The sequence below is a fragment of the Tinamus guttatus genome, unplaced genomic scaffold (genome assembly GCF_059628265.1).
Source record: "Tinamus guttatus ecotype Peru unplaced genomic scaffold, ASM5962826v1 Tinamus_guttatus_pri_ptg000287l, whole genome shotgun sequence".
Taxonomy (NCBI): Eukaryota; Metazoa; Chordata; class Aves; order Tinamiformes; family Tinamidae; genus Tinamus; species Tinamus guttatus.
Window position 1 is genome coordinate 8,418,067 of NW_028288821.1, and position 27,958 is coordinate 8,446,024.

Consider the following 27,958-nt stretch of genomic DNA (forward strand, 5'->3'; position numbering starts at 1 on the left):
GCTGCTGCCGTCGCCGCTCGCGCAGCGCGCATCATGAGGCTGCCGGCGGCCGCCCTCCTGCTGGCGGCCCCTCTCTGCGCCGCCTTCTACCTGCCCGGCTTGGCGCCCGTCAGCTTCTGCGAGGAGGGCAAAGAGAGCGAGGGCTGCAAGGTGAGAGCCGGAGGCCCCGGCGGGCTCGCCGCGGAAGCCGGGGAAGCTCCGAGCGGCTTCCCCGGCGAGGGGGCTGCGCTGAGCGTCCCCCTGCAAGCGGGGCCCCTTCTGAGGGGCAGCCGTTGCTGCGGGGAGTCATCCACCCACCGCTGTCCGCTCCTCGCAGCACCCTTAACTCCGGCGTCGGAGGGAAAAATAAAGTAAAAATGTTCTGCAAGCCCTCCTTTTTTCCTCTGAACTTTGCAGTCAGCGGCAGCAGGTCCCCTGCCGTGCCCGGTGCCGCCGCCGTGCGAGGGTGACTCTGGCGCGGCCTGTCAGCTCCGGTGACCGCCGCGGGTGGCCAGCTGGGCTGTTTCTAACTTCATTTGGATTCCCCTGACCTAGCCCCTTCCGTGTTTGGGTTCTCATGTGCTTTTTGTCCTCTCCCTTTCAGTCCCTGATTGAGCTCTTTGTGAACAGGCTGGACTCGGTGGAGTCGGTTCTGCCCTATGAGTATGATGCGTAAGTAGAGCACGAGACACAAAAAATGTGTTTTCTGCCTGCCTCGGGGAAGCAGTGTGATTTCTAAGTTGATAAGCCAAGTGTGTGTTTGAAAATGTTATTGTGGGTGTGAGAAGAGAAAGACAAACCCAGCACACAGCAGCAGGACTGAAATACAAGAGGGTGCAAAGGTTGGGGCTGCTGTGTGTGCGTCTCCTGACTGTCCTCACTCCTCCCTCCTTTCTAAAGAGGAGGCTTCTTTGTGGGTTTCTAAGGGGTGTGTTTTTTTGACCCCAGGTTTGGGTTTAGCGTAGGCTTCTGTGTTTCGAAGTCCTTCCAGCCTGTCCATGCTGGGAAGGCAGGAGCTGTGTGTTCCCTCCTTTGGCAAATAGAAGTCAGAAAGGACTGTTAATTTCCTTTTCTTTTCCTCACAGCTCTGTATATATTTCCTGAATGCTTTTTCTTTTTGATTCTTTTTGATTTTTTTTTTATGAAAACTGTTATCTGACTTTGAGGATAGTTCTAGGCTTACTAAACAATCATATATAACTATTATTATTGTCACTCCTGAGGTTGCGTGTACAAGAGACACTTGCCAGTGTTGTAGCTCTCACTGTGTGTCACACAGCAGTGACAACAGTGTCAAAAAGGCTGGGGAGTAACTCAAAAGCCAACACCATCCCCCTTACGTTAAACTTTATGAAAGCCAATGAATTTTGGTCTGCACGCTGAGAAAAAATACTTACTCGGTGCTGACAAGTGGACTTCTTTTTTCATAACCTACTACTACCAGTGTGTAAATAATGCAGGTTCAGAATGCTTACATTGTCCCATAGTCAGCAGTCTTGAAATATAGGTAGTAGAAAAGAGTGAATAGCATCTTGCAATATGGCCTGTTAATGATAAAAGTGCTTCCCTTCTTTGGAACATGTTCCTGTTAAATACTGCTTATAAAGGCTCTACTAAGGATGGGGCAATAGGGGTCTTGTTTTCTTTTTCTGGCAAGAAGAGATAATAGTCCTTCATATTATTGTTTAAATTGTCAATTGGAAGGGGTTCTTGGATTAAATGTGCCATTAAAAATACTTTAGCTATGATGCATCTTGGTTGAAATTGATATCAAAACAGAAATGTTTCAGTATAGCAAATGCCAAACTTCTTTGCGTAGAGAGGCAAAGTTTTTTACTGAAAATGGCCGATGCACTGAAATAAGCATGAAAATGCCAAGTTAAGGATATAACTTGAGAAACTGATTTAGGTGGATATAAAGCTAAGGTAATCTTTTTCACTTTTTTTACCCAGTTTTGATTTCTGCCAAGATACAGAAGAAAAAAGGCCATCAGAAAATCTTGGACAAGTATTGTTTGGGGAGAGAATAGCGTCATCTCCGTATAAGGTTATTTTTTTCTTGAATATGATCCTTTTTAAACTTGACAGTTGTCATTTTGATGTCTGTAATCTTGTTTTAGATGATGATCAACTCTTCAGCTGCATCCTAACTGTAATAAAAACAAAAACAAACGCATCCCCTTGAGACATCTTATTACAAACCAATTAAAGTTAGGCAACTGAGTCAGCAAACGTTCTTCTATTCTTCTGTGGTATAGAAATCCAGCTAAACTCTATGTGAAACAGGAATTGAACAGCTGGGCTTACAGCACAGTGTGTTAGGTAATTGAAATCATTGGATTTTTAGCTCTAATTGAAGAGGCTGCATGCTGGTGATTCAGGAAATGTTTCTTGTACAGATTTGTGGTGTAGCTTCCAGGGTAGGAAGGGGCAGCTAAATTGAGATTCACCTCTGACTTCTATTTGCTTGCTCACAATTAGTTTCTGTTGCCTAACACTTAATTTTTCATTGCTGGTGCTTATTACTTTTCTACAAAACAAAAATACAGAAGCATTTTATAAACCAGGTATAAAGTACAGGTATAAAATATTCTTGCTTTTCACTGGTTGCCTTTGCCATCTTAGAATCTATCAAATATTGGCCAATTAAAATCAATTTGTGGAAAATTGTTGGCCTTAATGGAGATGTGGTCAGACTATGGCTCATACTTGGAAGCCGTATGCTGTTCAAGTGCAGTTTCCAGGTTAGGATTTGCTGGTGAAACAGAGAACTTGGCTATGTTTGTGTGGGAGGGTTGCTAGATAATACAAATCTCTCTGAGGAAATGCGGCAGCAGAGTTTCTGAGTCTATTGCTGCTCAGTCACAAGGGACCTAGTTACATTTTTTCAAAGGACTGTTAAGCAGGTGATGCCTCTTATAATGTGTAGACTGCTCCTAGAAGCCTCCTCCTCTCTGAGCTAATGAAATTTTAACTCTTAAGACTGTGGGCCATAAGACACCTTTAAGTATGTGGCATGATGAGTCATTTGAGTTAGATACCCATTGAATAGACTGGTAAATTGTAAGAATTACTTCCTTGAAGTGGCTAACACTACAGTAATTAAAGATACTTTTTTATTGTTACCACTTAAAACATAACTGAAAATTCTACGTAGTCAAGGCCTATGATAGCTTACTAGCAACTGAGCTTTAACCAGGTTTTAGAGTGCAAATTTGACACACATATGTGAACAGTTTTGTGCTGGGAAGTGTCTGCACTTGAAACGCAGATGTTGTGCAACATGTTGCATTTTGGCAGCACTAACAACTTAGTCATGATGGGGAAATGCAGCTAAAAATTAACATGGATCATTCAAAAACAGTACTGTTAAAAGCTTACTGTAGCAGATGACGAAATTATCAAAATAAAATGAATATAAAACCCTTTTTTTACTAGTTTGCAAGATTCAATCTTCAGGGTTTATCTGAATAAGTTTTATCTGGCCTGTTGTAGGCGTCTTTAGTGATGCAGAAGGCGAATGCTAATGCTGGATGTACAGAATTCTTGAAATTTAAGTTAAAATTGCATGAGAAATCCTGGATTCAGAATTTTTATAGCAAGAAAGTGAAGCTTCAGCAGAGGGAGGAGGAAAAAAAAGCTAGATTTATATTAAAAGTAAGTCTAAAAAGATATTATTGCAGCAAAAATATATATTTTTTTTGGTTCCCTTGTAACAGTTCACTTTTAATAAAAAAGAAACATGCAAGAAAGTTTGTACAAGATCATATGACCCAGAAAACGTTGTTGACAAAAATAAACTGGCTTTTTTGAAGAAAGGAATGCAGTTGAATTATCAGCATCACTGGTAAGTTAAGATCTGTGTTTGGACTTTTTTTCCTCTGCCGTTCAGCTGTTTGCATCACATTAATTATTTTCCAAGTGGTGACTTTCTTTTATCTGATAGCTGTCCTCTACTGTGCATCCTGTGGTCATTAATTAAAACTATGTGCATTACATGCATGTTTAAATGTCAGTATGAAATAAGGTAGGTCTTTTTCTGAGGACCTGTTCTTTGGCATTTTCCATCCAGGATTATTGATAACATGCCTGTAACATGGTGCTATGATGTAGAAGATGGACAAAAATACTGTAATCCAGGCTTTCCAATAGGATGCTTTGTTACTCCGGATGGTAGAGTTAAAGATGCCTGCGTTATAAATGTAAGTGATGGAACTTCTTTTTCTTCCCATTTAGTAGAGTAGATGCAATTTCATTACTAATTTTCTGTTTTTCTTTTCTTGAATAAAAAGAACAGATATTTGTAAACATCACAACATGGACAGTGACAAAACCAAATGCTCCTGTAGGCAATTTCTCACTGACGCCATATTTTTGTAGCGTTTTTGACTAATGTAGCTGAAGCATCTGAATGTTTTGAAGATTTGAATTTTTGTTTTGGAATGTTTCATGTGTCTCCTTCCTTGTACTTGCTCTCTATCCATACCACTAAGATATGTCTATAGGCAAGACCTTTGAGAGAGGAGCTTTCCAGTGAACATGTAGAAATGAGCACTGTATTCTAGTTACAGAAGTTGTGCAGCACAGATTACAAGCCAAATTTCTCTGGATTTTGCCAGGTAGCTGCAAAATATCCAACACAGCTGTCACAGGGAAAGAATTACTGACACCCATTTGAGGTGTCTTGTCATCCCTGGGTTGCGTGGTAAACTAGTGTAGTTTCGCTTAACAGTGATGCTCCTAGGATGAGGGACCGTGCTCATCTCCTCAGGGAGAAGAGCTGTTGGCTCTGTCACGTAACTTACTGCTCACGTGCAGTGCAGTTGGTTTGTTGGTAGTCAGTAGGTCTGATGCTTCTTGGAAGTGCTGCATTTATCAGGTAGAGGAGTTGACTGCACATGCCTGCACAGCAAGTCTGCCTGCAGTTAGTCCCTGCTTGGTTACTTCTGACTTCCCTAGAAAGAAGGCTACTGAAAATGGTTTGTGGGTTGAAGAACCTGTTCTAGCGGGCTGTTCAACTATAGTGCTTTTGGTATGTGATGTTATACTGAAGGGCAGTGGGGGAAAAGCAGCTTGTGGGTTAAACTGATGCTATTATGTTGTGATGGAAGCTAACTAGTACATGGAAAATGGTTTTAGTGAAGTCAACAGATAAGTTGAAAAGGTTAATTCTTGTGAGGGTCTTCATATGTAGCAATGGTTGAATTTTTTTAGTGATTGCTCAGAAAGCTTGTACTGAATATCCATGAAGAGCTGTGCAAATAATGCATGGTAATGGTCATGTGAGTGCTCCGCCAGAGTAGCTGTCATGCCCAGAATCAGTTTTTGTCTGTATGTGAAACGAGTGTGTTACATGGCACAGCTCTAGAGGAGCAATTGGTACATGGGCATGAGACAATGCGTCACCCTGAATGCGACATTTCATCCTAGTGCTGGATTCAGAGGAGGCCATCCTCTTCTAGAAGTTTACCCAAATACGTATTCCAGCAGAGAGAATTCCCCCCTTTAAAAAAGCAGCGGGAAAGGGTTGTTACTGGACAGATGTGGCACTACGGTATATCCTCACTTTTATGCGGCTAGTGGATTGTGCTGCTCCTCAACTGTTGCTTACAAATTAGAGAAAAGTCTCTGAAGACAAGGGTATAATGGAATCCAGATAATTTTAGCACAAGGCTGCCTAACACTTTGGTGAAGGGCAGGACAGCAAGGTTATATGTCAATTTGGAACAGCTATTTTGAATGTTTTAAAGGTGAAGTGTGTTTTCTTGAATCAGATCCTGGTTTGTAAACTGCAGCCCTTGGAGAGTCTACCATGAAGTGTGTACCATGAAGGGGGGAGCAACTGTGAATCTGAGTTCATTGAATAATAGATCTTTGAATCTGATTTGGCAGCTTTTCATTGTAATTTTACAAAAATGGTGTCAGATGCTTTTAAATCTACTAGTAAGACATGTGACATTTTAACAATTTTGACTGTTACATGTGTTGATTTGTTTTTATTAAAAAAGTCTAGTATTTTCCCCTTCTTTTCTGCTCTTTGATGTGACAAGTCTCATTTTGTTCTTGACCACATTGCACCCTCTCCTACTGGAGAAGTTTTTCAATCTCTTGATGTTTTTGTAGTCGGAGTTTAACAAGAAGAACACTTTCTACCTCTTCAACCATGTTGACATAACAATCATGTACCATAGTGGGAAGGATGAAAACTGGCCTGGTGCAAGATTGGTGATGGCACGTCTGAGACCTCAAAGGTAACTGCATGTAATAGCAGCAGGAGTTACAAACTTGGACATGAACTTGGTGTAACACAGCTTTTCACTTCTGAGGAACTAATTCTTCTTAACTGTGGTAAAGCTTTCAGTATACTGGCTCACAACTGGATTTGTGTTTACAAAGAAGAGTCTCCTGACTGAGGGACACTTGAAAAGCAAGGTTGTGTTACAGATGTGTCCCTCCTGAGGAAAAACAAGTGCTTATGCAATGTCTTACAATCTGACATAATTGATAGAAGTTTCCTAATATTTTTACAGGATTGTGTCTAGTTACAAATTAAAAACTTTTTAAAAAGACAGTTTTTTTTTTTCAAATATCCTCTAATTGTGTGACATTTTCCTACATCATCTCTTAGTCTTGCTGTACTGTGTGTTGAACATACTTTCTCTGTACAAATGTATGTTAGTTTGAATACTGAGGTGCAGAAGAAATACCAAATTAATACCGATACTCAAAGAAACTAAACATCCAAGAAGACTGATTTACTTTTTTTAAACCATAACTTTTTAGTTTCTGCACTGCTGTGCTCACCAGAGAGGAGTTAGCAATCAGAAACAGACTTAAGCAATTTTTGTATTGGTCCCTATCATACTGTTCATATACCTCTTTGTTTTTAAAAACTGTAATTCATTTATACAATTTCAAAGTAGGTTGTTTTTCTCCTAACCTAAGCTTTTCCCTCTTACCTATAGAGATTGCATTTTTAAATTACATGGTAATAATTGTTCAAATCATACAGCATTCCTGTATACCACATGATTGGGTGTAGTGCCTGGGTGTGTTTTTTTTTTTTTTTTTTTTCTTCCAATTACAGTGATATAGTGTGTTTTCAGTGAATTAGACTTCATATTTAAGTTTGTTCTTGCCCTTTTCACCTGGTCCCAGGTAGTGGCAAGAAGATTCTGCCAGCCTTCCTCATTTGAGCTCTTTGGGTTGTGTACTGAATGGGTGAGAAATAGCGGGGTGAAGTTGCCTGTTCATCAGGAGTGCAGACCACAAGGGGGCACGATTAGGTTGCACATAAAACCTTAGGTTTTGCCTTTCCAGGCTTGGTATTGCTGTGAAAAACAAAGCTTTCCTGATGGAATATTTATGCTTGGAACACCTTAGCTCTTCCATGAAAGTTTTTATTGTCTTGTGGCTTGGCCCAGTTATTAACATGTAGTGTATATATAAAGTAGAATTATGAGAAGGAAGCTATTTTCTATTACAGGAGACTTATAGGAGTGAAATCAAGAAAACCTTAAGGTTTCTTTGCTTATTTTTTCTTTTTGTGCTTCCCCAGCTGAAGAATTCCTAAGATATTGCAGAGAAGGATTTGCATGCACGAGTTTTATAATGCTACTGTGAATTTGCTTGTTCATTTTCCTCTGGAGTACGCAAGCCTGAAGAGGGGGGAAATTAGACTAGTGGCACATTAAGGGAAAATGGAAAGGTTTCCACAGTCATTTTTGTTACCCAGTGTGAAAAAATGTATACAAGTAAAATACCTGAAATCCACCAAAAGAAAAGACACTCTTCCCCATGACTCTTGAGGGAAGGTGAGAACCCTTTGAAGATTTGTCAGAAATCCCTTGTGTTCCTTGACAAACGCACTGACGTTAGGGCCCCCCCCAATAACGCAATCTTGTTAGAGATGTGGAGCGAGATAGGGTGGCAGAGAAGGTGGAGTATGTGTTAAAACTTGCTGCCTTAACAGCTAAGGATTTCCAAACTTCACTACCCAGTTCACACAGCAGCGTGTTAGCTTAGGGCTTCTCTCTGATCATGCCAGAAAAGTGAGTTGGGTGAAACCACGTCCTGTGACCTTCGAGTTCTGTTGTCTCTGTCCCGCGTGCTTAGCAAACAATTTTATCTGTCATGTTCTCACCTGCTCAGATCTCTAGGCACTTATTAACTGAGTTTAGAGCAGTGAGCCAAGGCTCCAGGTCCCAGGACTCTTCCCATGGAATTTTTAGCTCTCACCACAAGTGCTGATAAGGGCTAAAATTCAGTTCTGGTGTAGCTCAAGGACTGCTACCGAAATTCTGAAGTGTGTGTTGTACACACATGTATGCAAGTCTTATTTAACTTTTTTTTGTTTGTTTTCTCTTTAGTTACAAGCATACAGATGAGAACAACTTGAGTTGTAATGGTCCACCTATGGAGATTCCTGGAGAATTCAACAGTAAACTGAATTTGATCTACACTTACTCTGTGACATTTGAAGTAAGTATCTTTGATCTGTTACACAAGTATGTAATTCCCCAAAGGAATGAGCTGATTTTGTATATGGAGTCATATCTGGAATAAGGTAGTATAAATTGCTTCAGGACTATCTTGCAAAACAGTTGTTTTTCCCCCAAACCATTATATTTCTGGTACACTTCCAGTAGTAGACGTTTAAGTGACACTCTCCCTAGCATCCCGTTTCAGACGGGACAGCATATATCCTTTTTCCCCTTGAAAACTACAGTCCTGACTTATAATGGAAAACTGTGCTGTTGAATTTTCTCATTGTTATCTTTCAGGATTCTGTGCATCTAATGTTATTCCCAAACTTTTCTTGCAAGTCCTGTCTTATTGGGAACCATCTCTTTTGGTGTAAGAAAAGCAACATAAGAATATAATTTTGCTCCGTTAGGCATATTACCAATTGAAAGTTCAATAGATTGAATAACTGAAGGGGTTGCCTGCCTTGAGATATGTTTTATTTTTTCAGAGCTCAACTCTTAAGATGTAAGTCTCATGATGAAGAAGAAATGTCTGTGTAATACTAAAGACAAAAATGTTTCCAAATACAAATTTAGAATGTGCATATTATAAAGCTGTTTTTCTAGTGGAGTTTTCTCATTCTGAAGCACTCTTATTTCAATCACTAGCTTTTTGAATAGATGGCTATTTGTTGCTTAGAGTGCAGCACTTCATTCAGCGTGTTACAACTCTAGGAAGGAGGAAATCAGTTTTACTTGCAGTTGGTTCTTCATCCCAGCCTGGAAAATCTGCCTCTAGTGGAGTGAAAATAATTTGGTTTGTGCCACTGCAAACCTTGGTGTCTTCATCCCAGTCTGTCCTGGAAGCGCAGTCATTTTTGTGCTTTAAGATGCCCATCTCCTAGGATCTGGCCTGAGACCACCAGCTCCTTTTGCATGGGCAGCCAAGCAGCTGTCATATGGTAGCAGCTCTCATTCTACCAAATTGAATTTGATTTGAACCAGTGACCTTGAGCTGCAAGACTCTATATCCTGTTACTTTTCCCTTGAGACACACAATCCTCCCTAGGCTCTCTAATTTTACTAAATGAATGAGCCTCCTGTCTGTTAATCCTAATGTTTAAATTTTGATGATATATTGCAATTCAAAATTGCAATGTGAACTTTATCCAGTGTTTTATGAAATGTCATGCATTTGTACTATCTGCTGCCTTTTTGTAGAAGAGCAATTCAATTTTAATTGCTATTGGCTCAGGTACTTCCAGGAGATGGCACTGTGTACATCTGAATCACAAAATGTTTCAAACTCACTTTGTTACCTTTATGCTTTGTTTTGGAATGAAAGCATACCTGGTATGTTTTACTTTTCAGTAGTTTCAGAATAACTTATAAGGGAGCGATGACCAGTGAAAAATATTTTTAATGGAAAAGGAAAACCTTAATTTCAATAGGCTTGAATGCATAAAGCAGAAAAAGGAATAATTATTGTCCTTTCTAATATAGCAGCTGACTTCTGATGAGAAAGCTGTGATCGCCATTTAATTCACTGTAGCAGGCAAAGCATTCAGCCCTGAGTGCATGTAAAAATATAAAAAGTTGTGCCTCATGTTTAATAGAGAAGTGTACAAAGATGTAAGTATTCAAATAACAAACTGTAGAGCCACCCTTGGGAAGGTCTTTCCCACCAAGGTATGAACTACTGATCAAAATGGACTGGTAACTAAATTAACTAAATTAGCTAGTAACTTAAATGACTAACTTGTGGCAATTTCAGCCTCTTACCCATGTTGGTGCAGTTCTTCAGTGAAACGTGTTTTTTAATTCCAGGATGCTAATTCTCACTTCAAAATTCTAAGCCATTGACTACATACTTTAAATTTGCAGAATTAACTAATGTCTGGTGAATAACCTAGGATGTTCAGCTGAGCATCCTTCCAGTCAGGAGATTTGATAAAAGGACGGAGAACATAGAGTCCATTAGAGAAGCTGGTGGATGACAGAAGTTGCAGGTAGAAGCATGGATAGGAGACTTGGAACAAATCTGAGATTCTTGGAGCAGGTCAAGTACTAAAAAATGATTTAATGCAAGAGGGAAATGGAATGCCTAGGGCTGATACCAAGTTTAGGCAGTAATGCTGAATGGAAGGTTTATGGAAGAAATCCTATGTATTTATTCACTCTTGGAGACTGTAACAAACTTGTACTTGTTTTTATTCGTTTCTATTTTTTATAGGAAAAGAATAGTATTAAATGGGCTTCCAGATGGGACTACATTTTGGAGTCTATGCCGCATACCAATATCCAATGGTTTAGGTAAGACTTACATTTATTAAATGACTGACTTTTAAAAGGGAGCACAAAGATTTCTTATCTGTGCTTGTAGGGATATAGTAACTTCTGCTGTGGTAAAACAAAGTCTGTTAGTTTTCAGGCCAGTAAACTTTCTTGTTTCCATATGTGGAATAAATTTTATCGGTCTTAGTTCTCTCGGGAGCAGCTGTAGTATTGCCTTTCACTAAAGGAATGTACCATTAGTATCCAAAAGGAAATCAACCTCCATGGTTTTACTTTATCATCTCTATTCTGTAGAACTTTAAAGATGTTGCTGCTTTTCAGTGTTCTTATTGTTGCTATCTGGCTTTCTCTAGCTACCAAGTGAGAGCTACATATGTACAGTGGCTGTTTTGTTCAGCAGCTACTTACAGGAAAGAGAGGCTCTTTTTTTTAAAGTAAACGATTATTTTATATATATTTACATATATCAAAAGCTCTCACTTGTTTTCCTCTGTACCCCACAAATGGTAAGTTTATAACTTGTTATGTAGAGATTATAATATTTATAAGTGTAAATTGTTTGAAAAGGGTAATCTGATTAAGTATGTATCCACAAAATACTAAATGACATGGCATAGATCTGATTTGATTTATAAGTACAAAAATCTAGTTGACAAAGTCTGCTTTGAGAGCCTTAGCTTTGTCACTGGGAAAATTATTTTTGAGCTACATAAAGGGGAAAATTACCCAAGTGTGTGGTTTTTGATAAATGGTAAATATGGTGGTGAAGAAACAGAAGGGCATGGCTGTGGCATGGCGTTAGTTTCCTAAAGTTTCTCAACAAGCATCTGTCTTTACATGTAACTGCCATTTGGAGGCCATATTTCCTTCTAGGAACTACTTGTGCCTTTTGCCTGCTTCTTTTTGTTATTATTTCCCTGCCTCATGATAAATGGCCCAGACTTATGTGATTAGACCCATTTATTTTAAAGGCACTTTTTTTCTGAGCATTTGCAAGCTTTGACCATTTCAGCTTTCATTTCCAGTTGTGCTCTGCACTGTGTATCACTGCATTCACTCCAGGGCTGTTCTGAAAGCCACTACTGAAGACACCATTTGAAATTTGGAAGTGCAACCTAGCAGTGCTTGACATGGAAATTGAAGGCATGCAGATGTGACTGTCTTGACAATAAGCAGTACATCATAAAATACTGTTTTCCATTTGTAAATCCCCAACAAATCATATAGGCATACAGTAAAAGGTCTAATGGGTTACATGAAATCTGAGTATCTAAGGCTCTACAACAGACTTGAGCTGTACATGTGGGATGAGCAGAAGCATGTATTCCTGGGATCTGAGGAAAAACATACTAAAAGTTTCTACTTTTTTTTTTATCTGCAGTATAATGAATTCCCTCGTAATTGTTCTCTTCTTATCTGGCATGGTGGCTATGATCATTCTGAGGACTCTTCATAAAGATATTGCAAGATACAACCAGATTGACTCCTCTGTGAGTAAGATTTACAGCTTTTCTATGGGGACATTTTGCAGCAATAATGTTAGAATTATAATTCAAAATTAGTTTTGAATATGATAAAAATATATCACTCTTAAACTTGTTACATGTAAAAATATCTGTGAGTTAAAATATCTTTATTACTATTTCATCTTTTCTGGTAGTCATATGTGACAGTTCTTTAGCATAGTTTTTTGAACTTGTAATATGGAAGGGACAAAGTTTGGGTTTATGAAATGTGTAGGTGATTCACAAAAACCTCTTGATAGTGAACAGACTTGTATTTAAAAGCAAGTGTCTTCATTCTAAGGTCTCTAACAAGAAAAAGCTTTTTTTATATTTACACAGTGTAACAATACAACAGCCAAGATACAGCACAAGCATTTGAAATTTGAAGGGAAAGTTCTGGTTGTGGTTCACCATCAGTATGTGACTGAGTAAAAATTGGCTCTATTTAATTGGTAAAAATGGTATCTGCAAGCCAAAGATGAAAAATAATGTCAGATACTACGAAGATTTGAATTTCTACTGGTGTTCCTGGCAATCTCGTTAAAGAAATACTTTAAAAATGCACAGAAATGTTTCATGTTGAAACTAAAACATCTGAAAGTACTTTTATTCATATTTTTTTTGATATTTAATATCCTTAGTTAATGCAAATCCAGACAATAATTAAAGTGAAAGAATTTTTCACATCTTTTAACTGATCATTTTTGTAAAACTCCTCTTTGATCTCTCAATTAAATTATGTTCATTATCTTATACTGTGTTGTCTTTATTAGTTGGTCATTCTTAATGTAATAAATACTCTGACTTGTAGGAGCTTGATTAGCTTTTATGGGTAATAGTGAGAATAGGTGTGACTTCTTTCTAGCTTCTTACCAGTTGCAAGAGACTTAAGATCTACTGTAGTTAAAAGATTTTTGATTTACAAAGCTTGAAATAATTGTGCGAAAGAAGACCCAAGTTGAGGAAGCTACATGTAAGTAAATTACTATCTCACACTTGAGGAAAGCTGGTGATTCCACTTGAAACCTGAGGATCTTCATGAATGAGATCGTAGTATGCATGTTTAAGTTTCAGTTAACACCAGCTGACTTTTAGCATAATCTGAGTGAAAAATACATTAATGAAGGTTAAGAGTTTATAAGATCATATTTAAGATTCTTAAAACTAAGAGAAGATATCTGAATTAAGAAATAGACTTTATTTTCTTAACCACAATAATAACTGAAACTTTTTAAATAAATTTCTAATTATGATTTTGGGTGTAGATGACTTAAGTCTTTAAAATATTTTGAGAGCCAGTTGAAATTAATGGATGAGTACTGCAGGTGCGCAATAGTTGCTGGACAGTTGGTATTAAAAGTCTGGTACTTGCAAATACATGAGTTCCATTATAAACAATGCATTGACCCTTGTACTTCTGCCAAAATGTGCATCCTTTTTACTATCCTAATTCAACTTTCCTATGAGATACCAATTAGTGCAACTTCAGAAGATGAAAGAAGTTATTGAAGGGAGTTAGTTTGGCATGTAGGTGGTGTTTTTTTTTTTTTTTTTTTTTTTTTTTTTTTTTTTTTTTTAAATGCTTCTTAACAAACCATAGTTGTTTTCCTGGATAAGCATGTGTGTGCTGGAATATAGCGTAGTCTCCAGATGCCTAGATCTCAAGTAACAATTCTTCTGTAGGCATAGTTTTTTAATCCAAGTGTTTTAATCAAAGTGTTATCTCATGTTTAGAGGACAAATTGTATTTAGTGATTTGTAGGGAGCAGATCTTCTACTGGAGTAGAGGGAACAAACTTCTTTTTCACTGTTGTCATTGAGACTGATATGTTTTCTAGTGGAAGCCACAAAAGATAAATGTTTGAATTGGAGTGCAGTGCTATAATCCAAGTTAAATTAATGCTTTGTTTTAGTTTAAATTTGGAATTATGTTGCGTGATCTTGGTCTTGGCTAATGACACTGTTTGTTTGTTTTCTCTCACTCTAAAAGCTGAGGACTTTCATGATAAATTCTTCCTTTTTCTTTCAGTGAGCCATTAGGGGGTAGTAAAAATCAATGAATGATGAATCAGTGCAATTAGGCAGTCTTTAGGAATAAAACGAAAGTTAATCAAACTTTTTAATATGTATTTCACGTCTTGCTTATATTAATTTACTACAGGATTAAGTGTCTTTGCTGATGACACTGTTGATTTTATACAGGAAGATGCCCAAGAGGAGTTTGGCTGGAAGCTGGTTCATGGAGATGTGTTTAGACCTCCAAGGAAGGGGATGTTACTGTCTGTCTTTTTGGGTCAAGGAACTCAAATTTTCATTATGACATTTATCACCTTATGTAAGTAACTTTTGCACATTAAGACAACCTGTTTATAGAGTAATATTCCAAGAAAGACACAGCATTATGCAGGAAGCGATAGAAGCTTTCTTTTGGAAGCGAAGTCCTTTCTGTAATAAAGGAAAATGTTAATGCTATTTCATAACAAGCATTTAGTTTCAGTAATGCTGTTGTATGTGGTAATGTTTAGAGTTGTGGTATGTGAACTAATTCAGCTTCTCTGACTGTAGAAATGAAACTTTCCTGTCCTTAAACATGCACTTTTTTTGTTTGTTTGTTTGTTTGTTTGTTTTTAAAAAGCAAAAACTTTTTTTTGTCATGCTGTAAATTATCCCAAGATACAATAATACAAGTTCAAAGACATCAAATCAAAGCTTTAAAGTTTTTGGAATGCTTTGTCTAACACATTTGGCACAACAGCATGCAGCCACACAGAGGTAAGAAGAGGAAGGCACACCAGGGGAATGCTATTGACACGAGGCTGGGACAGGCAGTGAGCTTGCCACAAGTAGCTTGATAAGTTTGTGATACTGTAACATGCCACAAACCTGTGTTTTATTATATGTTGTCTCTTAACTCGTACTCAGACAACTTTCTTTTAATAGGTTTATTTGCAAGATAGTGCATTATTGTGGGTGTTCTGTCTGTCACAGTGGTTGAGAGCCTTTTTTTGGAACTCCAAACAAATTCCAAAATGCGTATCTTTTAAGATTGTTTATCTTCACATTGATATCTACCTTAAAAACAGAAACTTAGATTTGTCAGAGTCTTGGCTTCTCCAGACTTATTGTTCTTTGTTGTCCTTTATGCCCCATAATAAATGTCCATTACATACTATATACCAGTTGTGACCATGTATGTTTACAGGAGCACCATAGGATTTCAATAGAAGATTTTTTTCATCAGGAAGTTTAGTTCAGGTTTGTTCAGCCCTGTGTGTGTTTAGTTTTGTTTTTTTTCCTTAAAGCTATGAGAAACTTTCTTCTTAAGAGATGATTTGGAAATAACGTGCTCCTTTCTTCTGAAATAGACCTTGAGGTTAAGGGTATGCTCATATGATTCATACACTCTCAAATGTCCCATATTTTCACTTGAATATTTATCAGGGATAAATATTTCTCTGCAGCAGCACGTGTTACAGGGAAGTTTGACACGTGTTGACAAACAACTAAAAGTTTTTTGTACCTTTAGTTCTAGCTTGCCTTGGTTTTCTGTCTCCTGCCAACCGTGGTGCTTTGATGACCTGTGCAGTTGTATTGTGGGTTTTACTGGGAACTCCAGCTGGTTATGTCTCTGCTCGCATGTACAAGAGTAAGTATATTCATTTGTTTAATGCCACACAGCAGACTAAATTTACACTTATTGGGCTTAATATAAGCCTCAGGCTGGAGCTGATATCTCAGCAAATCTGATGCTTTCTGTGTTACTGTTAAACAGTTGGAAAAAGTGCTCAACTTGAAATTGTTTTTACTTTTTCCCTCAGCATTTAGAGGCGAGAAGTGGAAGACAAATGTTTTGCTAACAGCTCTGCTTTGCCCAGGGTTAGTATTGCTTCCCCTCTTTTTTTTTTCCTCTATTTTTCAGTATAAATTAATCTGAGATAGGAGGGAGTTTGTGGAGTTGGTTTATTTCTCTCCAGACTACTGTTCCTTTCACATGAAGTCTGTCTCTTGAATATAAAATAAACCAGATTGAGGAATTTGGACTTAATCCTCTAGAATGTCGCTTCTTAGCATCCTGTTTGGTTTATAATCACCGGTGGGACTGTGAAGCATGCTATGACTCTTTGTTACAAGGTAGCATCACGGCCTCTGAGAACCAGTGCTAGACTAAAATTACCCCACCCTTTTTCCTTAATTTGATACCCCAGTGCTGAATCTGCTACAGACATCCTGTCTTAACCATTAATAGGAAGGGTCAGTTCATTAAGTAGTAGGTAGTTTTGTGCTAACTTCAGCATGTCTGTGGTGCTTTTCTGTGAACAGGGACATGTCCTGTTCTCCAAGTTGGTCACAACATAGCTAGAATTGAGTCTGGGGGCTAACATGGGAGATGTGAATTTAAAGGAAATACCTAAACTGCAGATACTGGTTTTTAGCAAGATAATTTTGTTAATGCTACACTCTGTCCTGTGTCTATTACTGCTAAGAACTCTGGGTTCAGTTTTGGGTTACCTCCATACACTTTTTTATGGATTCCTGTAATATCTGAGTTTAAACCTTCTGCCTTATGAGGCCTACTTCAGTGGTAACTTGGAGTATAATGATGGTGAGCTGCAGGAAATATCTTGTCCTGTCCCCTTCTGCCTGGGAAGGGTGGATAGCTCTCCTTTCATTTTGTCTTAGTTTTCGTTACATTTTCTGCAACTGCGGTCAGTATAGAAAAGGGAAAAAAAAAGGTGATTTCTTGCTCACAACCTTGTCTATATGGAATATTTCTTTGCAAGGTTAAGGAAAAAATATAAATCATTTTGAAGATATTCCTACCCCAAAATACAATGAATGAATAAGATATGACCTACTTTAAAGTAGAATTTGATCAAATGAAAGGTAATGTATTTGATAACAACTGTGTGTTGTATTTCTGTTTAGAAAACTTGTTTCTACACAACACAAGCTTCAATCTCCCTGCTGTTATTTAGATACTTCCTTGAGAGTGAAGAAGATATTTATCTGTGGAAGAAAAATTGTGCTGATCATTTAAGCTCACAAATAAATGTAGTTTCTCAGAGGGAGTAAAATGATTGGGGATGGTAAAATGGGAACAGATGTCTTGATTATACAATACCAGATGAGTGAATTTGCATGGCATCATAAACAACTAAATGCAGTAATAGGCTCAGACTGACAGGAATTCCTGTTTGGAATACTTTTCCCTACCTTTGACGAGGGTAATTGGAATCTGTCTTACAGGCACGGGCAGCTTATAAAATTTGCAAGATTTTAGAAAGAGTTCACTTATTTTTTGTCAAACAAGATGTTTGCCTGAAAAATAGGTTGAACATGCTTATTTTATAAGTTTGTTCCCTGACATAGTTATGGCAGGTGTAAGACCTCTCCTAGGAGAGGAGGCCCCCATATTTGTTTGTTTACTTTGAATTAAATACAATGCAGTATGTGTGTTCCCTTAAGTGTAGTGTGAAACTTTTTGAACATACCCCAAGGAGTGGTGAGGTTGGGCAGAGGCCTTTCTTGAGACTGATTCTTTTCTGTTGCATCTCAGAAGCCACAAATAATGGACATTCAAGCAGGTTTCTGTGTGAGGCTCCCTTGCTGTACCTTTTGCTTTGCTCTCAGAATGGGATGTTCAAAGTCTTCCTTGTATTTCTTGGAGCTGTTTTTTAGTAGTTCCCAGGATGTTTAGGAAACTAAGGAGGTACTCTTAGTTGAGGAGGGAAGAATTGGGCTGGAGACAGGCTGTAAAACACCGATAAATCATCAAGACTTTAGGTGTATCTATGTCTTGAATAATTTTTAGAGGAGTTTTACATGTTTGAATGATGAATGGAACTTAGTGGGGATTCATTTGAAAGGCATGTGCACATTATTAGAATAAAGAATACTTCAGGTTTAAAAGGCTACTCCGGACAGTTTAAAGATTGCTGAGTAGCCTGCGCCTCTCATGTTTTGAGGAAGCAGAAATCTTTCTGCTGAAACTAGGGAAGTCTTTATTTAAACTTTCCAAAGGCATGGACTGTTCAAAATGCATGAGAAGTTAATATGATTTAGAAGAGCTCTCTTTAACCCGTCCCTTTGGTGCCATGATACTATGACACAAGCCATAGTATGGTGTTAAATTTATTGTGAGACTGACCTGTGGGCTGCTAACACCAGATTTTACTATCACTGAATGTGTTTTGCAGAAAGAATGCTCTGGTTTGGAAGCAACTTTGTGAAGGAATTAAATGACTCACGGCAATAGGAGAGATGAATCAGATTTAAGCATACTTCTATATACAATTTTTAAATCTTTTTGTTTGCTTGTTTTATGTGCAGAGTCTGTATTTAAGTACTGGCCTTACCATAGATTATCAAGTAGGAGGCATTGGACTTAGCAAGCATTTCTATGCTAGCTGCATTATGAGAGCCTCACCTACTGAATTACTGCTGAAAATATCTAGGACTATGAGAAAATGAAAGAACAGAAAGCTACACTTTTCCTGATACAAACTCTTTACAGATTCATGTTTTTACTAGTTTTCTTTCTGAATATTCTAATGTGCTTGCTAATATCATTTCAGGATTGTCTTTGCTGATTTCTTCATTATGAATCTTATTCTGTGGGTGAAAGGATCCTCTGCTGCCATCCCCTTTGGCACTTTGGTTGCTATCCTGGCCATGTGGTTTGGAATTTCAGTCCCATTAACCTTTGTTGGTGCATATTTTGGCTTCAAAGAGAAGGTAGGGTTTTTGAATATGGTTTTGAAATACACTTGTCCTCTACAGTTGAGACACTGAATCCACAAGCCTTCAGGAACTGATTTGGTTGAAGAATCTATGGCCCACTGATTTTAAAATGATGTTTCGATTTCTCCAGATTTTGAACTGAGATCGAGTATAGTCTCATAATGTGATACTAAACCTTTCTCTGACCATTCATTCAGAATACAAATTCAGTAGTTGTCTTGCAAGTCTTGAGTGCTTTATTTGTACTCCAGTAGTTTGAGGTAGTCAGACAAGTTTTTTTTTTTTAATTTAAAAAAAAGGCTGAAATAGTTGTTTTTTTCATGATTAATAACAGATTCTCAGTGTTTTGGCTTGATACTTGTTTTTTTTTTTTCTTGTGATGGCTTATGGATGAGAATAACGGAGGAGTCAGATTATCAGTCTTTACGTAATAATATTTGGGAAAAGTAGTTTATGGTGAAATCTTTTTCTCTTCTGATCATACTAATTTCTTTCAAAGCCTATTGAACATCCAGTTCGTACAAACCAGATTCCTCGCCAGATTCCGGAACAGTCCTTTTTCACAAAGCCATTGCCTGGCATCATCATGGGTGGCATTTTGCCCTTTGGCTGCATTTTTATTCAGCTTTTTTTTATTCTGAATAGCATTTGGTGAGTATCTTGTTGTTGTTGTTCTAATTAGTCTGACTTGATAATAAACATACAATGAGTTTGGACATCCCAAAACAATGAATATGAAATATAAACCAAATCTTAAAATTTCTGGTCTTTAACACCTTTCATATCTCTGGGTTTATTCCTATACTTAAAAAAAAAAATACAAATATATTTTTTGTCGTTGACAACTGTGAAGGATGAAATCAGTCGTGTCGCTTTTTATCTTTCAGGCTCTGAACAGCACGAACATGGTTTCATGTTGTTGTGCTTCCATGGAGCCTAATCTGTTATGGAACTATACTATGTTTTATGAAACCAGTATTATCTAGATGCTTCAACTGTTAAATCAGGCCAAAGTTTTGGGATTCTGTGTTGTGCAATATGATAAAACAGAATCCCCAAATACCAACAGCACTCCTGAATCTTGCTAATACCTAGTTAAGCATGCGTTTTCAAAATTAAAAGAAGGCACTCTTTCAGAACTTTAACAATTACACAGGAAATGTGTACTATCCAGAATTTTGTTTAATCTCTGTTCTCTCCAGAAGCATCTCTAGTGGAAACTGTCCATAGCTGTTCTCCATGAAAGTCTTATAGAAGTTAATTTCTTGGGAAGTACAGCTGAGGAATTTTAACATTGCTTTGGGGATGCATATTTACAGAGTTAATGCAAACAAGAACTTTTTTTTTTAATCTGCCAGGAGTGGTGTAAACAAAGTCGCACCTCGTTCTTTTAAATTATTATTACCTTATGTTTTGGTGATGTAACACTGTGTTTTTATTTCAGGTCTCATCAGATGTACTACATGTTTGGTTTCCTGTTCCTAGTTTTTATAATTCTCCTAATTACCTGTTCTGAAGCCACAGTTTTGCTGTGCTACTTCCATCTGTGTGCCGAGGTAAAAAGCATAGCTTTGACAAAGCTACCACTTGTAGCTGCAAGACGTTAGAGATAAAAGCAGCTGAGGATTTCCGGAACTCCTCTAACACCTGTTTATATCCTCAACGTGCTTTGCACTAGCCACTCTTCTGAAACATACCTTTTACTTTAAAAAAGTCCTTGCAGTTTTTCCCACTACTGCTACAGCCACCTGCATAAAGTGTCTGCCCCTTGTTATGGTGCAGGAGCGTTTCTAAAGGGAGTTGGACATGAGCATTAGCCTGTGGCAGGACTGCTGTATTCATAAGTAGCCCGGGGAAGGGAACTGCTGCACATGCTCGTTTTGTGCAAAGCCTCCAACTTTGTTTGCTGTGATTATTTGGTATGGTGATAGAAAGCCATGACTGTGAAAGGAAGAAGATATTTCAAGTTGACTCTTTATATTTTATTTCTTAGTCTTTGTTTTATGTTACTGTTTTGATGCTGCTGTGGGGGGACGGAAGCAAAACATGATTTAACTTCTATTTTTTTTTATATGGGATCTCTTACTGAATGGCTTATTGTTTCTTTCAGGATTATCACTGGTGGTGGAGATCATTCTTAACAAGCAGCTTTACAGCTGTTTATCTCTTTATCTATGCAGTCCATTACTTCTTCTCTAAACTCCAGATAACAGGCACTGCAAGCACCATTTTATACTTCGGTTATACGTTGATCATGGTCTTGATTTTTTTCCTTTTCACAGGTAAGTGCAACAGTTGCTGTAAATGAATGCAGGGGTTTCAGTATTTGACTTCTGCTTTTTAATATTTTAGAGCTGGAGTGAAACGAGAAATGTTAAATGAAATTTAGAACAACTGAAACATGAATACAATTTATTACTTTTCTGGTGTAGTTTTTCTTCTGATTTGTGAAATTGCACATCACAGTAAAATATCCTTTGAGTTTGTCTAGCCTGAAATTACTTTTATAGTGTAATAATTTTCCTTTTTACTTATTATAATAGCAGTGAGTTCAAACAATTGTATGTTCAAATTTATCTTGTTCATTGTGATGCAGTGGGCTCAACTTCGTTCTGAATCTCATAATCCATTCTGGAAGATCTGTGTTTAGGGCCATTGCACTTGGTGTATGGAGAGTGAACAAGGTTTTGGACCTTTGCTTGTTATGAAGTGCAGCAGGACTGTTAAACACAGGCCATCTCTACCTGCTGAATTGTGGTAGCACCTCTTAATGACAGGAATGTGTCAGCACCAACCTGTCTTTTGATGTTACTCAAGCAGAATAAGCATCTTCTACATAACTTCTCCAATGCTCATAAGCATTTGGCTTAAACTATAATTTTGAGGCTGATGAATTGGAAACTGGTGTCAAATCTACCATGTAGCAGATGAAGTTAGAAGCCCTTATGAATCAACAGGAGCATCTGTTTGTACTAGTGCTATTGTATATGTAGTTTGGATGCATGAAGTCAGATCTGCTGTATATGATTTTGTACTACAGTGGTGGCAAGGCCTAGTACACGTATATAATGGGTTGTTCATAAAACCAAGCTTTACATTTGTAGTGAAGATCCGTAAGGAAGCATCTCCTTGAGGATGGCATAATGGTTCAAGATGTTGCTTCTTAATGTCTTTTACATGATTCTTGAGACTTGCTGTAAATGTTTTATGATGGATTGAGTTGTTTAGCAAGCCTTTCTTTAACGGCATTGAGGAGATTAAATAACTATAAAAACAAAAATCCTAGTATCAGACTTGCAAAGCCTGCCAGGTCAGCAGGGAGGACTTCTTTCATCTTTTTGCTCTAAAATTGAATGAATGCTTGAAGCAAAAAAATAGCATTGTTAACACTAAACTACCAAAGGATATTACTGCACGTGTCTGAGCAAAGTAAATATGCTGTATTATAGTTAGTAAGAGTATATAGCACTTACTGATGGATTTTCATTGTTGTTTAGAGCTGTGTATCAAGGGGGGAAAAAAGGCATTTGGGGCAGTTTTCATTGTCTTTAAAAATGAAAAACTTGGATGATTTAGTTCTTCTAATTTTTAATTATTAGAAGACAAGCATGGAATTTGGCATTATGCCACTTAAACATGTGCTTTAATCCTGGCAAAGAGACCAAGCTCCAGATGTCCTCTATTATATATCTATACACACACACACATATTTGTATATATGTGTATATAATTAATGTGATCAATTTATATATTAAATCTACAATAGAATGTTTTAATTGCCTTTGAACTAAAGCAATATATTAATGTGTTTTGGGTCTTGGCATAAACCAGCTCTATTCTGGTAATTCAGATTTCACTAACAAGATGCAAATTGGTAGAATTAAAAATATCCTTTTCATATATAAAACAATAATTGAGATTGTCATGGCAGCTGTTGAAATGGTATTAAAGGCTTTAGATGTGCTGATCCTGGAGCTCTTGATGTAGAGGTTAGTGAGACCCAAAAAGTAAATTAATAAGCTGTGCCTGTTACTCTTTCATTTTCTTTTTACAGAACCACATTGATGCTGGTTGTGTTGTGCTTGCATATTTATAGTTCTTAAAGGAAGCTGCTCTATGGTCACCTTAATTTTTTTTTTTTTTTTAGTTGAATAAAATGTCTTCTATCTTTGCAGTGACTAGGTAATGTGGAATGCTGTGATAAATTTCATTCTCGTATTTAGTTTGACAGTTGATGCTAAGAGGTGAGCTACTACAGCTAGATAATTCAAGCCAAGCTAGATATTTTCTGCTTTCTGTTTGTACAATGTTCCTTAATAGCACTTGTTTTGGAAAGCAAGGGTTCAGTGCCTCACAAGTCTATGGAGGGGAGGGGGTTTGCTGTTGCTCTACATGCTCTGTGTGGTGGTAGCTTTCCTTCAGTGTGCGTGTCCCCAGACCTGGAACCTTGATCTCTTCCAGTTAAGTTAGCAGTGGGTACTTTGTTTTGCTGTGTTCTTGCATAGTAGGTCTCAGCAACTGTGACCGAGAAATCTAAAGGGCAAAATTAATACCTCCTACACAGCAGCATGTTGTGTTACTGAGGACACCACAAAAGAGATCATAATGAATAACTAAAAAGGAACCGAATGCTTTCATGGCAACAGTGACAATAATAAAATCTGACTGGTGAAATTTAACAATTAACACGCGCACATACACAAATGAGACAACCTATTTTAATGTACAAAGTACAGTTCATTTTTCAAAAAGTAGTGAGTCTGGTTGAACGGGGATAGTTATATGATTGCATGCATTTTGTGCTAGGAGGCAAAAAATTGCTGAATGTAGTCAAAGCATGTTGCTTTACAGTGACCTCTATTTTTGAACATCATTTTCACTTGTGAGTTAATGCCATTTTCAAAATTGAGTTTTGATCTTCTGGGTAGATTGTGTTTGGAATCCAAGATTCTGAAGCACCCACCACTGTGCAGTGATTGAAAGCAGTATGATACAGAGAGCTTTTAAGGTACATAAGAAGTATCAGCCAAGTGCAGAGTGCTTTTCTATTTGCTTCCTTACAATTTGTTCGTGCTTTGAATTCTTGTTTCTTCATTAAACAATAAAGCTAGAAGAGATGAGTAGAGTAGAACAGTCTACTTAAAGTGTCTTGGTATTACTCTGTGATAATCTTGTTTTTAATATTGAATTCCAATTAAACTAGTATACTAAACTTTTCCTTACCCAGTTAGATACTAGCCTCTGATCTTCTTTCTGTGTACAAGAAAACTCTTGCTGGGGGGTATTACAGAGCATTCAAAAGTACAGGAGTTAGAGGACAAAAGACCTAGAAATAACTAAGATGTCAGTGTCTTCCTAATAATTATTAAGGCAAGTATTGGATGCAAGTTGTTTCTTAACTAGAGAAATTACTCGAGATATCTTGACTACTAGGTTGACTTTTTTTTTTTTTTTTTTTTTTTTTTTATAACACTCCCACAAAAATGATCTTTCAGCTGTGCCCCTCTAGAATGAGGATTGATATGCAGTGGGCTGCACTCCACTGTGATGGCATCAGTTTCCTAGACTATTAGGGGTTATTTAGAGAGGCAGAATCTTAAAGTATTGCCTAGTTAGGAAAAATAAAGATTTGCTGCTCTCTCCCCAGCATTTTTTTTAAATGTATTTACTTCAATAGCTCTTTTATACAACTCAAGCTGGTGGGTGGTTAGAACCAGGTAAAGTAAACATTGGCCTAAAAAATCCTTCATAACATTGGATTTAAAAAAATCAAATCAGGTTTTACAGCCTCAGTGGGGCAATTGGCATCAGGCTTGATGTCTTTGTGCTTCTTTGTGCTGTGTTGTTTGATAGGGATGTGCTTTTTAAATCTCTAAAAACCTTATAATGGAATGCAGTGTAGACTTTCAGAAAATAATTTTAGAGGTCAGTTCTTTGAACCAGTGTTTTCTAAAAGCAGATTTCTGTTAAAATTTAAGGGATCTTAGAAGAAGGTTTGTTTCCTGTCTGTGTTCATTACTGTGCATCAACGAAGCAGTGAGGCCAAGAGGTGGGTTCCTGGTGGACTGTGCCTGAAGACTTTGGTTTCAGTTTGAATATTCAGAGAAACAAATGTTGTGAGCAGGATCCTTGAGGGATTACAACTTATCTAAACAGTGACTCTCCTAAGAGTCACTGGATGATTCTTGCATTTGGTGCAAGGAAAAGTGCTCTAGAGCTGAGCATGTTCTTCAACAACATGCACTTGGAAAACCGTGTTGTTTTGGGTTAATAGGTGGTATTTTGAATAGTGCAACTGGCAATGGCATTTTTAATGGGTAAAGCTCCATTTAAGGAGCCTATGGTCATATACTTATCTGTAATTTAAGACTGGCCTTAGAATAGCTAAAGCAAAAGGGGAATCTGAGAGCCTGCTGCGTACATCAGCCCTGGCTTAATACTCAGTGAAATTAGGTGTTGACCTGAGCTTTCAGAAGCTCTTAGTCTGAGGATTTGCCCCACCTCCCTCCATTTTATTTTTTATTTAAAACTCCTATTTGATTTGCTGTTGTTAATTCTTACCTCTGAATTTTTGAGGTGGATTATCAATCTAGTAACTCTGCCAGCATCTTTCAAACCATTTTGTTTTTTGTGTGCTGGATATACTGTTAGGAGGTACTTTGGTCTGATAATGAGATCCCTAGGTTTCCATCCTCCCACTTCCTCCCTCCCCAAAAAAGTTTCTAGTCCATAGAGCTACCATGTCCAGAATTCACAGGACAGGTTTGTTTTTGGAAGAAAGAAGGAATTACAGTAGTGGCAAGCCCTAGCTGTCGATGTGTGAATAAAATACTGCCAAAGTAAAAATGGAAGGAAACTCTGGCGGAGAAGGTAGTGCCTACATAAGGCTGTACTGAACAGGCTCTTTTAGGAGGAATGTTGAAAATCAGTGTTGTTGAAACCTATGAAAATCTGTTTGTAGATGAAATGCTCATTCAGAATCTGAAGTCTGCAGATTCTGCCATGAATGAGGCCACATAATAGAGAGCCGGTGTGCCTGAAAGATTCAGGGTGACAAGAACTGGAGGAAAATACTGTGGATTTAAAGTATATTCCTATATTAAGTTATAGCACGATCCGAAGACTGCTGTAAGTCTTATTCAGTTGCAATTTTTTTTCTTATGATACTATGATTTTGTTCTGGAACAGGAGATAGATTTCTTTAAGATAACCTCATCTGTTAAACATTGGGAAGAAACACTGTTTTCAAAGGTATAAAAGGCTCAAAGTGGCTGTATTATAAAAACAACTAGAAAGCAGATGCTGAGAACCATTATTAGGAAAAAACATGAAGGTGAGGCTAAGAGTAACAATGCTGATATTGGAGTATTGGACACAGTAGGAAGGAGGGAGAATTGACCATAAACTGTAAAGACTTAGTGATGTCAAGCCTACAAAGGAATTAAATTCCTTCTGTGGTTGGAGTCTGATCTTCTATCAACAGCAGTAAATCTGCCATCTCCCACTGTTTCAGAGGATGATAACTGCAAACTCGGAGGGAAAGGGTAATCTGTGGCACATAATAGTAGGCTGTCAAAAAGCCTTTAGCCTCAAATATACATGGCAGCATGAAGGACATGAGAATTGGCATATAGATAATAAGCATCCAAAGACAGGTTCCTCAATTATCAAATGCATAGATGTCGTCTGGAAGACAGAAAATGTAATGAACGAAGAAAAGGCAAATGCTTAATAAAGAATCTTGCAAAGAAATAGGAGTGAAAAAAGTTGGAGCAGGTGTTAAACATGGGCTGTACAAACAGAAAATTACAGATGTAAATCTGTCGGTGCTGAGTGCGTGATCTTGCAGGAGAGTAGTGCTGCTGGCTGCCCGCGTCTGCCCCAAGAGCCAGTCAGCCAAAGCTGACATCTTTTAACTGGTCAGGCTTAAAGTTTGTGTCAGTTTACCCGTGGGTAAAAGCACATGTATCTCTTGGTGACGTATCATTTAGAGTGGAGCCTCTATAATTAATAGCCTTTGGATTTCTTTGTTCATGAGTTTGTTCAGTTCTCTGAACCAGCAGGATCTGTACTGACCTAGAGCAAGAAAATCCCCAATGTAAATATGCATGATGTGAGATGGTTCATTTTGGATAGAGCCTGTCACAGCTAGTTTCGTGTCATGCTTGCTCTCAGCTGCCACGGTGCTCAGAGCATAGCTGTAGCAAAAGGAAATAACAGGATGTTCAGCCTTGAAGTCGCTGTTTTTGGCTATTATGTCTAAATAGCCACAATGAACAGAACGCGATGAACAGAAAAACAGGCCAGGTGACTTCTCCCAAAGTCACATTTGATAGCATAACTCATAGGTGGCTTTGCAAGGTGGTAAATCTAAAAATCCATGAATGATTTCAGGTAAGTCTTGACTTTATGTGTGTATGAAAGTCTGTTTCTTAACGGTGCTTGTGTGCCTGCTAGTGGTGTTATAGCAGTGTATTTAATCATCACCTGGTTTAAATGTACATCATTCAGTCTGGTCCTAAGAGTCATCTTTGATCTAAATCAATAACTTAGCCTAGGGATGAATGTGTGTTGTTAAATTTAACAAGTGTTATTATTCTGGATAGTTAGCTGGATTACAATGTTATGTTCTGTCCTGCTGTGAAATGCTTAAGAGTTTTCTCTCAGAGCAAATTGGAAGATAAACTAACCATTTTAACTTTCTCATTTTAGGGACTATTGGATTTTTTGCCTGCTTCTGGTTTGTAAGTAAGATTTATAGTGTTGTGAAAGTGGACTGAAGAATTCCAAAGTGTCTTTTGAACGTATCTCCCTTGCTGTTTGATAATTTTTACCATGTATCGAGAAACATACTGTGTAATTATTCTAATTTGTAAAAGCTGAAGAGCAGACTACAGCCTAAAATACATGTTTTTTATGGAAGGAAGTGGCACCACTGGAAAAATGTTTACATCAGTATACTCACTGAACATG

The 27,958-nt window shown here is 37.7% G+C and overlaps 1 protein-coding gene across 1 annotated transcript; it reads left to right on the forward strand.

Annotated features, from left to right (window-relative positions):
• Positions 1-27,958, forward strand: LOC104579008 (transmembrane 9 superfamily member 2). Its single transcript, XM_088527557.1, has 17 exons — positions 1-150; positions 584-651; positions 1,933-2,026; positions 3,699-3,826; positions 4,052-4,181; positions 6,103-6,230; positions 8,349-8,460; positions 10,678-10,757; positions 12,121-12,229; positions 14,447-14,579; positions 15,771-15,890; positions 16,063-16,120; positions 18,820-18,979; positions 19,485-19,636; positions 20,430-20,541; positions 21,096-21,267; positions 27,698-27,958. The coding sequence occupies exons 1-17, from the start codon at positions 34-36 to the stop codon at positions 27,763-27,765; spliced, it is 1,941 nt and encodes a 646-aa protein (XP_088383683.1). The 5' UTR covers positions 1-33; the 3' UTR covers positions 27,766-27,958.